Source organism: Coloeus monedula, assembly GCF_965178545.1.
Source record: "Coloeus monedula genome assembly, chromosome: 1".
NCBI classification, from domain to species: Eukaryota; Metazoa; Chordata; class Aves; order Passeriformes; family Corvidae; genus Coloeus; species Coloeus monedula.
In genome coordinates, this window is record NC_138781.1 from 121,871,055 (window position 1) to 121,883,727 (window position 12,673).

The 12,673-nt window shown below is 38.6% G+C and overlaps 1 protein-coding gene across 1 annotated transcript in view; it reads right to left on the minus strand.

Moving 5' to 3' along the window:
• CA8 (carbonic anhydrase 8) overlaps positions 1-12,673 on the minus strand; it is a 46,225-nt gene that overhangs the window by 23,547 nt on the left and 10,005 nt on the right. Inside the window, exon 4 of the mRNA XM_082278670.1 lies at positions 2,416-2,511. Within this exon, the coding sequence (XP_082134796.1) occupies positions 2,416-2,511 (96 nt within the window). The remainder of the gene's footprint in view (positions 1-2,415; positions 2,512-12,673) is intronic.

Below are 12,673 nucleotides of genomic sequence, written 5' to 3' on the forward strand. Positions count from 1 at the left end.
TCAGTATCTTGGTATTTCAGAAACTGTGAGGCAAAACACAGGTCAACCAGAACAGTAAGTACTATAGCTGTTTTTAGTTTAGCTACACAACCTTGTGTTAATCAAATACACAGATACATGACAACTCCAAAAAATTAAATCATTATAAAACCACCAGCCAAAAGTAAACAGGGCTTAAATAACTTTAAAGCAGAGACAGAAACTTACAGAACAAGAGAAATAGTCATAATTAAGTCTGGTAAGTTTTGATTAACCCTGTTTTGCAGCATCCACTCTATGTGGAGTCAAGATTGTGCAGCATTGTGGCATATAAATGCCAAGGATACAGTTTGTCCTTACCAGTTTTTGTCAGAAAAGTACACAGAAAGGAACAGAGTGAACAAGCACAACAGACACTTTTTGAATCTGTTCCCATAGCATTGTAAATCTCTCCCAAGGTATCTCTGGAGCTCGGGGGAGTTTTTTCCTGCCTGCAGAGTGCAGAATGGCAGATTCCCTCTCTCCCAGCATCTCTGGGATTCTGCCAGCAAAAGCCAGGCTCCCGGCAGGCTGCAGCACTGCCTCTACTAAACGCCTGTAAGGCACAAAAAATGAGGCTCTAAAGAAACACGCTGATATAAGAGATTCTAATTTTATATCAATGCTGCTCACCCTGCACACTAAACTCAGCTACTTCTGACTCAAATCACCCACTGCAGGACCCTAGTTTTGCCTTCAGAAAACATTGTCAAAATCATGAGATGCAGAGTGGCCTTCCACTGGATTTCTTTGCCAACATGTACATACATGAGGTGAGGAAATAAGCCAGCATGAGTGAGAATGGGAGAGCTAGACCCTGAAAATTTTGTTTGCTTTTTGTTTCTCTTGGAATAGAATGACACAGTAGCCACTGGAAGGAAACAATTGAATGTCAACAAAAGGTACTTTGTTATTTCTAGGAATTTAAGAGCATTTTCTTTTGTTTTAGAATGGAATTTCAATTTAAAACCTTCAAAGTGCATAAAAGATATTGAAGCCACTTCAAAGATGCTGCTTCTAAATTGTTAATCCCCAAGGGCTGTCACTTAAGTCAGTGAAAATATTTTCACTGACCTTAAAATAATGTATTTTGAGAACTGTGGTACAAAATTATTTTTTTGTGCCTTTACCAAGAAAAAAATGGTCACCAAATTTCCTCTCCCTATTCCTTTAATAAATAGTTTAAATATTATTTTTCCTTGGTCAATTGTAATTATATGATGCCTTTCTTGGCTAATGAAAAAGTCTTTTTGGAATGCTTAAGACCACTGATGCAAGTGAGAGACCAGAAATGGAAAATGTATCATTGAAGTTTCAGATTTATTTAAGAACTTATATATAACTTTCTAACTGTCTCGAAGGTTACCTCTGCTGTAATGAGAAGGTGACTTACATAAGCAATTATCACACAGCCCTCTAGGACACAAAACTGAAGACTTTCTAACTTCCATTTTTAGCAGTTCTATCTGAGTGTTGAGGCAGTAACCAATGTACCTTTAAATTCAGAGGTAAAGCTCAAAGGCACTCATAAACTCATTATGAAATATGACAAATTAATAATATCACTGTGAAAGAAAATCCATTTGATCTAAGCATGAACTCCGAACCTCTTCCTCCAAACCCATTTAAATAAAACAGTTTGCCATTTCTCAGATGAGAATCTCGTGTTTGAGAACTAAATCTGAAAATCTTTATAGGGTGCAGACCTTGATAAACCTTCAATAGCAATTATATTAGTGCTAACTTCCCAAATTTCATTGTCCCCACGAAACTTTAAGCCTCCTCATTGCAGGCTTTTCTGAGGGTCTCTGGCAAGTCTTGTTAACACTCAGTCTCTGAAGAAGTAATATGACTCTGCCTTGCATTTGTCCTGTGTGAAGAAACACACTTGTCCCTGTGTTCAGGAAAGCACAATTCTACTACCACTTTTCAGAAGTGCCAGGGGTTAGTAGGCCTTTTTTTTTCATCTTTCCTCCTCTCCTCTATTTCCTTCTCTCCTCTGTCTATTTCCTCAATCCCTGAACAGCAGACCTGGCCAGTAATAAAAAGAAATACATCACAGACATAGTGAATCACTTGAACCTCCTGACAGCCCTCATCCTGCCTTCAGAGGAATGGAGATTGGATGTCTACTTATAGCCAGAGCCCCAGAAACATGCCTAACTATGTATTATCCCTTCTTTAACTAACATACTTCCAATATCCTGTTTAAACAAGAATTAATTGCTTAGCTCACATATAGAAGACACGACTGAAAAATATCTTTCAAATAGAATACCAGCAGTCATACATTATTTTCTGTTATGAAATCATTAAAAATTAAATAACATGGAAAGGACCTCATTACCCTCAGACAAATGGCAGTGCATTGTAGCAAGTGTAACACAGGAAACTTACCTGCACAAACAAAGCAATAATTGCTATGCCGTGCTTCTTCCCTACTGCCTCATCAATACTGCTGTACAGTGTGGAGTTCCAGTGCATTAGATGAAGCTAAAACAAAGCAGTGCAAATAGAGCAATAGAGAAATATGATTTGTAATTAAACACACCAGCAATTAACATCAATTAACAAAGCCTCAGCATGTTGTGTGTGCGCATGCATGACTACACGTGTATGCTCATGGCTGTGCATGTAGGGATAAGTGGATTTACTACTGTAAATATCAGGAACACCAAGATAAGACACAGATAAAGTTGCAGATAAAGTGATGTGTAGCCAGTTACTAAAAATGCACATCAAAGGTGTGAATGACTATACTGTTGATGATTTAACAACTCCTTCAATCTGAATTCTGAAATAATGTCAGCTAATGAAATCCACCAACATTGCCTCTCAGCCAGCCAGCTCTCCCCCAAGGCAGGAGAATTATTATGGACATAGGCTGTCCAAACACATCTTTGACTGACTGACTGTACTATCATAACGCCACTTGTCTCACACACTACCTCCCAAGATGAATCACTCAAATGTCAGTAGTAAGAGTAGAAGTGATTTCAGAAAAGGTTAAACATAGAGAAAGTCAAGCAGAGAAAAGTGGCTTGAGGACCACCTTAGGGATAATGCTGAAAGAAAGGGATGGTAAAGAGCAAAGGAGTTAATGCATTAATACATGGGAGGCAGTAGACACTGGATAGTAAACACAAAGTCTGTTCCAGTGAAGTGTCACAGCATGATTTGGGAAGTGGTGTTTGAGAAAAGTGCTGCAAGACAGACTAGCAGGAAGTTGGAAAGGGAGGAAAGAAGGGAGGGGAGGGAAGGAAGAAGGTGGGAAGGGAGATGGGGGAAGAGAGGAAAAAAAATAACGCTGGAAAACAGAGTGACAGCTGGAAAGAGAAAAAGGGAAGGAGAGAGGGAGGGAAGTACATGAAAAAAAGTCATTCAGACAGTGAGGTAGCAAGGAAGTAGTAAGTGTTTGTAGTAAAGTGTGTGGGTTTTTTAAACCGTGTTTTGTCCTGTGTATTTGTGGTTCTCTAGAGCTGTTCTTTTGTGTGTTCTTTTTTATTTGTAATAGAACATCAGATATAAACATCAGATAACAGTTTCAAAAAAATATGGCAACAAGTCTACAAACACTACAAAATCTGAAGTCTTGAGAGTACAGATCACAAACAACATGGCCTATAACTCTTGTTAATATTTATGGAAATCAGATGTACACAAAGACCAGAGTAGTTTCACAAATCTTGAAATTGTCAATGTGATATAATGTCCATGCACATGGACAACATCATATCCATGAATCCATATCTCACAACTAGGAATAATCACAGAGGCTATTAATGTCCTATATTTTGTAAACCTTCACTTTTACATTTATTTGAGACAGCTGTTTGAAAAGTGCACACTCACAAGTGGTGCCAGCCCCTGATATGAACATAACTATGCAGGGGTTTTTAAACAATCAGCTGCAGTGCGTTGGCAGCTTCCCATGGTGTAGTTTTCATTCAGAATACAAAGCAGCCACACATGTCAGGTTGGCAGAAAAGGCTCTGCTCACCTTGTTGGTAATGTTTTGATACTTGGTAGTTATGATGGTTCTACACAACCAAAATGAGTCAGCTACACTGTTACTGATTATCAGTGGCTGGCTTGACATGCCAGACAGTTATTTTTACAAAAACATCAGAAGGCAATCAGAAAATCCTTAGCACACAAAAAATCCACTTTTCTCTTGAAAAAATAATAATTTTGAGCCTTTTAACATTACAGCTGTAATCAAAGAATTGTAGCAGCAACTTCTTTAAAATCAGATAAACTGAAAACTCATGAAGGCAAATGATAATAAAGTGCTGATAAAGCTGATTTTCTCTGTGAACAGCTGGAGACACTCTCCTACACAGTGAAGATTAAGAAATCATTCCAGGTAGCAGAACAAACCCTCTGGAAGTATTATTCTGTATGGAACACATTCTAAGAAACTTCTCAATTTTCATCCAGTCCCCACTCAACCAAAAGACTACTGAACCCAATCCTTTTTTAGGAAAAGCTGACAGACATTAACAAGGGGCCTGTCTCAAAACAAGACTTTCTCATAACTGAGTAAGGACCTGAGATTCTGGCTTTAAAATCAATAAACATTGATCAAATGAAAACCCTACCCCTTAAATCCATTCCTTTCTCTACCACAGAAATACCTTCTACGTCAATATGAAAAGGCTTGATAGAAGATTTTTATACAGAATTGGAGTCCTGGGATGACAGATTCCAGCAGGAATCAGTCTCTCTATATGACCTAGCACATTCATCAGTTCTGGAAACCAGTGTCTCTCAATAAAAAACACAGTTACAAAAATGTACATTTTTCCCTGTCTGGGGCACTGACTACTCTGTGGAAATCTGCAGGGTCTTAAACTCACTGAGAGCAAAAATGATCTTTTAAGCTCTGCTGATGACCTTACTTTCCCAGCTCACACATAAAATATATAATGACAGGATAATTTATGTTGGAAGTAACCTCTGAAGTTCAGGTGTTTCGCAGCAGCACCAACTTCAAAGTTAGCTACTAATTCAAAGTCAGGTCAGGTTGTTCAGGTCCTTGTCCAACTAAGTTTTGCATATCTCCAACGATGGAGGTCTCTAGATAACCTGTTCTTGCTTGACCTTCCCCATAATTTATTTCTCCTTCTACCTAATCAGAATCTCTCCTGTTGCAACCTGTGTCCCTTGCCTCTTGTTCTTTCACACTCCTCAGGATTCTCTGTTGGGGAACCCAGGCATGAATGGTCTGTGACTGCCAGATTAGCATCTCTTGATTGCCTCCTGAATGATGCCTCTATCTCAGACCTCCTCAGTCATCCACCAGTGTGAATGGCCATGTTTCACCTAAGCTTACTTTCAACTAAGCTTGCCCAACTCTTACAATGTCAGGAAAGTTGCTACTAGCTCTGTCCCTTACTGTGACATGCTGGTGTCCTTGTGTCACCCAAATGTCAGACCAAACATGACACAGGCTAATTCCTTACAGGAATACATTCTGAAATAAATCACAGTTCATCATCTGTTATGACGTATCTGATTAATGGTAAGAGGAGAAGAAAGACTCTGCTCCAACATTTCTGCACTCTTGTATGATCTTAATGTCACGAATTTGCTGTAAACCTGCTCAGTCTGGAATGTCCTGCTGCCATAAAAAGCAGCTCATATGCTATAATTCCTTTCTTTATGAATACTTACTGCTAAACTACTGAAACCCTAATTTGCTATTGGGATCCCTATAAAACACTATTCAATGTGCTGTGTGTCCACTGGCTAAGTCAGGCAGTTTGGAACAGAGCACCAAGCTCACGCTCCATAAGAGTCTAGGGGAAATGTGCCAATAGCAGAAAGTGTCCTGAACCCCTGGCACCAGAAGCAGGCTCTACAGGGGCCTGAGAAAACCACTGGCAGCTCAGGCAGCAAGAGGCAACATGAAACACCTGCCCAACCTGGATGTAGGTCCTGCCTCAACTTAATTGGCAGCCATAGCCCATATGGCAAGAGCTTCTGGCATAAAGGATTCTTCTGTTTAACAGGCTCTTGTTTGTGCTCTATGCACAGTAGAAGACCATAATTTTTAAATAATTCCTCTTTAGATCTATTAGAATATCTGATTGGGACACAATCTTCAGTGGGCTTGCTTGAATCTATGCAGCTGGCACAATCACCCATTGCATTTTTTCCACTCTCTACACTCTTGACTGAGAGGCTAATTATTACAAAAGCTTCTTTCTTCAGGGCATGATGCATCATGTGTAAATTAATCTTGTAGTAACCTTTGTTCCTTGCTCAGAACTAGGATATACAGCTATTCCTTGTTAGCTGTGCAACCAGCAATTACAAGCTCCAGAAAAGTCTGCTTAGTCTAATAATATTACAGGATAGAAGGCACCTCTCAACAAATCTCTCCAGGATTTTGAGAAATTTTTTTCTGTCACTGCTGAGAAAGAGCGTAGCTGAAACTCCCTTTTGATTCTACATAAACACCATCTCAGGGATAAATCTGTATCTCTAAGGTAAATTAAAGCAGAATTAATTTTAGAATTTCTCTGCTAAAGATTGTGGAGATAAGAAATGTTCTCCTGGACTCACCCAAGTTTTCCAGGGATCAGTATATTCCAGTTACAGTCACAACATGCCATAAAAGTGGAGTAGGGAACAGTAAAAATGGCAAACTCTGGCTACCTAACTAGGACCAGCATGAAGGCTTTTCCCTGGATTGAGGGGGATGAAACGAAGCTGAGGATTTCAGCTAGTAATAATGGAAGGCAACACAGTCTAATTGTACAATAATGATGTGTAATTTCAACAGCACAAATATTGCGTAAGCAACATCTCAGGAGAACAAAATGTGGAAATTTGTGTCTTGCTATTTTACATGTGCACAAGAATTTATGAGTTGATACTTCACCTGGCACTGAGTTGTTTCAGGAAGCAATTGACTAAGCTGTTGGCAGTGACCATAACATAGAGTAATTAAGTTCAAAATCCTCACAAGGAGACCAAACCAAGGATATGACCAGGGCACACAGCTTACAGAAAAGTGATTAAAAAACCAGAAAGTTAGTTATTAACAGCTTGAAGGAGAGGTTTAGGAAAATAAAGTTAGTGGAATTGATACACAGGCTGCTTGAAAATATCTTAGGAGAAGCAAGAGTAAGTGTACATACTTCATGCCACAAAACAAAGAAACAAATACCCATAAAGTAACAAAGTCTTCATGGTTAAACATTACAAGTTCAGTCAAAGTAAACATGCTTCCATTGAAAATGAAAATGCAAATAGAAGAAAATTACTAGATCATGAACTCTGGGCAAAATGAAGAAGAAGAGGATGAGAATGTCATTAGGTTATAAATAAGTGCACTTGGTTTATACTTCCAGACTTGAATTTTTCAAGGCTTCTATAGTGGATAGGTGCCAAATTGCCACTGAATTTCAGTACAATTTAAATCCTCTTTAAAATTCCATACACAGATGATTGTAATGAAAAAATTACATATAGAGAATTCTGCCTATCTGTGAAAACAACACTAATTTCACCACTAAGAGACACAACTGAAAGCAGTGCCAATGAAAACAGATGACAACACTGTTAGCATTAAAAATCTCCTGACTAATATAATGTAGAAGAGAAAGCACAGTTTCTGCTGAACTTCTGCTTGTTATAATTTATTGAAAGTGTTAAAGATCGAGCAGATCTAGTCTGCGCATTAATCGTCAGGCTCCAAGTATGTTCAGAACAAGATGACATTCCCTGAACAAAGAAGTTTGTAATCTAAGATCAGAGAAATTAGGTGCACATAAATCAAGATGGAGCAGAGCACAAGGTATCCTGGAGATACTGTTTAAACAACTTTGCAATCTCAGTGTGAGACACTACATGTTTCAGGTCAAAAGCTAAATTCACTGCTAAAACATGCTGAACAAATGCTTGACTGGGACACCAGGATAGTCCAGAACCTTTGCTGACTGGTGCTCCCCTCTCCATGAACATTTTTGAAAGAAAGAAGAACTGCTGTAAAAAAAGGGGGTTTTGTTGTATCTTAACAGGAAGGACTGCAAAGACACCTTCCAAAATCCATTCTCTTTCCAAATGAGCCAGCCAAGTGAAAGCAGAAGTAGTCTAAGCAATTGTGTGGCATACCTTCAGATGTGCCACTCAAAAGGTAATGAATGGTGGGACTATTGAATTATTTTCAGCATCTCAGGAAACATTATTGCAGTTTCTTTTGGTGAACTCACTAAAGAAGGATCGACATAACAGAATAATAAAAACATTGCAACATCTAATATTAAACAGGAATCTCTGTTCCCTTTGAAAAGTCTAATCACACACAGCATCCTCATTTCATTTTACACAAAGAACTACTGGTCCATTAAAAAAATGAAATTAACAGCAGGAAGTACTGATGTACATGGAAAAACTCAAAACACAACAGCTACAAACAGTAAGCTAAAAAGAAAAGTAATGGGAACCATAAAAATCCAACAAGTGCTCTTCTTTCTGTTCTGGGAAAAGAAGCCAAAAGGTTTAAAAAAATAATAAACAAAAGAAGAATATTCATGGTTAATGCAACTGCAACTTGCCTATTTCTTAGGAAAATCATTGGCAAAACCATCATAGGGTGTAGGGGAAACTGAGGATACATAATTTGTCATCTGTGTGTATTTATTTTTTCTTCACTTTTGAAATTACAAGCACAGCTTGTGTCTACTGGCACACACAGGAGATTAAAATAAAACAGGAATTAATCAAAATTAACATTTTTCTAACAGTAATGTAAGTATACAAGCTAAGGAAAGGACTGAAAAAGGCCAAATATCCCTGTCTCTATGCTGCCAACTTTCAATATCAACCTAATAGTAAGAAACTAAACAGCTACACAGTTATTACTGTCAGATTCATTGGTCAGGCTCTTCACTGTGCCAAGTTTCTGCTCAGTGTGTGAAGCAAGGAGCACCACAGCAGCTTATTGTTCCCTGATACCATGTTTGGCCCCAGCAAACATTTAGGCTGAAGTGCCCTGGGTCTGCCTTTACCTGTGCTAACAGAAACAAATATACTTTCAGGCCCTTCTTTTTCCTTCCTTTGAAATATGAAAGCCAGGAAGGAAAAAGCAAAGGTTTTACTACAGGACTCTCCAGCATACCTTCAGTCTGGGTTCTTGCCAGCCTGAGGGTGTGCATGTGTGTGTCTGCATGTGCTTTTGTAGCTCCATAGTTAGATAGGGTGAGGCTTGGAAAAAAGACCGGACCTTGATGGACAGTTGATGATATTACAGACTAGCAATATCATCAAGAAGACAGAAAACACAGACCTATAGGTTAAGTATTTAATTCTGGAAGTGTTATTTATATGACTAAGCATTTAATAAAAGCATGTCCAGTTCCAAAGTGTTGCCTGCAATCTGTTGTCTTGGATTTAAAACCAGACTGTCTGTATGTGGAAGGTTTTAAACCACCAATTTAATTTTCAATGGTAGATTGTCTCATGAAGGCAGAAAACACTCCCTCCCTGTTAATTTGCCAAGTTTTGTTAATAACTGATTTGAATCCCAAAGTTCTCTGTGTTTCAAAGGTAATGGTCTGTCTTAAGATATGAGAATGTGCAGCTGCATATTATCTTCTTAAGTCATAATCTTGACTGTTATCCAGTGAGCAGTGGTTCTTCCATAGCACACTCCTCTAGGAAACTCAGTCAGGTTTTTTTTTCCTGTAACGTTGGCTAAACTTCCTTTGAAATAATAAACTTTGTTATGCTTCTCCAACAGTTTTCTCTTGAATTTCAGTGTTATGGATTGCATAATAGTGTGCTATCCTTTTCTCCCCTTCCATAGTTCCATGTACTCCACCAACTTTGCTAAACTTTAGCTGTTCCCCAGTTCGGTTCATTACATGGCTGAATGATGGAACAGTAAAAAGGCAGGAATGATCAGTATCTCATTGACAACAGTGTGGTCTATGGACTAGGGCATCAGATAGCCCTGTGGTTAAATTACTGAACCCGGATTTACAACCCAAGTTTGGTTTTCCAACACTACAGTGTCTGAAAGTCTTACTAGAATTTGAGCATCTAGGAATCATGAGTCAGTTCTCCCTCATGTGTGACCATGGCCAAACAATTTAATCCCTTTGAACTTGTTTTCAACCAGTTCCTTGGCAATAGCAGAACTCATCTCCTTTGCACTGATGTTTTAAGGATTACATTATTTGTGCTTGTGACGCACTCAGGCATAACAGCAAATACTTGTGGAAGCCTCCCAAGGTTTTCAGCTCTTAGATGATCTACAAGTTTCATCCTATACCTCTTGAGGGCCATGAGTGCACCATTAGCACAAATAACACAAAATTTGGGGTTATCATCAGAAAGCTATTACTTCTTTTTTTTAGAGTATTTACTTATACATTGGGGCCAGTCTAGGAACTGGTCCTGACCCAAGCATGCAGCATGGAAAACAACAAAATAAGGACTCTCCTTTCCCCTTCTTCAACAAGTGATAAGTTTTAGATAGCAAAACAGCTAGGCCTAGTGGTTAGGGCAAAGTGCCAAAGAAAACCAAATAGGAAAACCAAGACAGCAGGAAACTGAAGCAAAATACATGCAGAATGCCAGCAAAGATCATGGCAGAAGTTAGAAAATTATGTACAGCTGCAGCAAATCACAGCAAGGGCACACAGCCAAGAAAAGTGGCAAAGACTTGAACAGCAAACTTGTTGAGCTCCAAAATAGGTTTAAATCCTCTTCTGAAGTCCCCTCTTCTAATAGGCTACACAAGGTCTTCTCTCACAGCAGAAATAAGTACATAAGCTACATAAGCAGCCATTCTGCTAGAGTTGGGGACAGTTTTCTGTAAGGGTTGTCTGGTAGCACCCTCTATATCCACACATACAGGCACTGTCAGCAAGACAATTGTGTAAGAAAGTAGAGTAAGGAGAAGGCAAAGCTGCAAATCTGCTCAAGGAATGGAAAAGAATCACATATTTTTTAAAAGTGTCAGAGTCTATATTGTTGCTACCACAGACAGGGTATGCTAAGAGCTCTTCTGTCCAAGGTTACACACCTGTCTCCACAAGGATGCAGTGCCGCCAAACAGGCTACAACTGAACATCTTATCTTAGCCCAGTAGGGCTGCAAGAAAATTTGATGCAAAACCTCTATTACAGGCAGAACACAACTACTTGAGCTTCTGGAAGAATTAAACCAATAAACTGAGATTAGGTGGAACAGGGAGCCCAGAGAAGGGTTGCTCTCTTCAGTCGCTCCTCATTTTCTTCACATTCTCTCTTCCTTCACCCAACTTTTCTTCACTTGCAAATTTTTTCCTATTAGTTTGTCCTATTCTGCTCAGTCATTTTGAGTTTGAACTCTATTTCTTCAATGAATACTGAAATTCTCCATCTTGGTAGAAGTTACAAATCACAGACAGTTGCAACTACCACCTCAAAAGTGGTTTAGGTGCATATGGGCCACAAAGCTTCTCCACACAAAACTCAAATCACTCTTAAAAAACAGACACAAAGATAAAGAGGCTTCAGTACACACTGTTAACACCACTCTTCTTTGACCTGGTGTGTGTCAGCTTGTGTATCTTCCACAATCCAATAAATATATTGTAGATTTTACACAGAAGGGAAATCACATTTGCTACCTCTAAAGAAGTGTACCTTTTTCCACAGGGCTTAACTTAAATTTTTTTCAGGTGTTAGACAAGATAAAACCATGTTTGTGCTACTACATCAGCCCATTTTTGCACCTACTTTCAAGAATTCACAATAGAAAGCACAGAGGTGCATCCCTGAAAATTAAAACTATACGTGAGTGCGCAAAACAAGGGACAATCAAAGCTCATAATGGCAAATTACCCAAAAAAAAAGTATACTCCGGAGACTGCATGTGCCTACTTAGGTCAAATTAACCTTCAACAACAATAAAAATATAACACTGAAAGAACTTAAAGCACTAGCAATCTCAGGAGTCATAAGCTGATCATGTGTGCTTTTACAATGATGGTAATTTTTTCTTTATCTCATTGCTGGTTTCATGTTTCCCTGTATATTGGGAGGAGACAAAGATCTCACAGTTTTGTCCCACTACAAAAAATCCCAACAGAAGTCACATCAATTAGAGGATTGCAGAGTGTATGGTACATAGAAAAATGCAGAAAAATACTTAAACACATGCACATTTGGGGCTAGGATCCCACATAACACAATTCACTGACAGTCCTGGAACTGGTGCTAAGACAAATTTTGTCCATGGAGTGAACAGTGTAAAGCTAAGCATTATTGTTACATTCCTCAATGGCATCCACACAACATGTAAAAAATTGCTTTTGTAGAAATCACTGAGATTTAGAAAACAAAACTGGAAACATCTGTTTAAATATTGGCATGATTTTCCTGTGTTTTTCCACAATTCTGTCCTCAAAAATTAGATACTGTCCAATGAAAATATCTACTTTAAACAATTATTACTCTTATTCATAACCTGTCAAGGATATCGCTATTACACGAATGTCATCATTTCCTTATAAGGCACACTGTGTTTAATCACAGCTAAGAGTGTTCACCTGCAATGATTCCAAAATTTAGAAGATCATCCAAGACTATTAGTAACAAGTTAATTTTCCGCCAGAAAACTTGGACAATTTCTGAGCAGAGTTCCAGACCTCAGA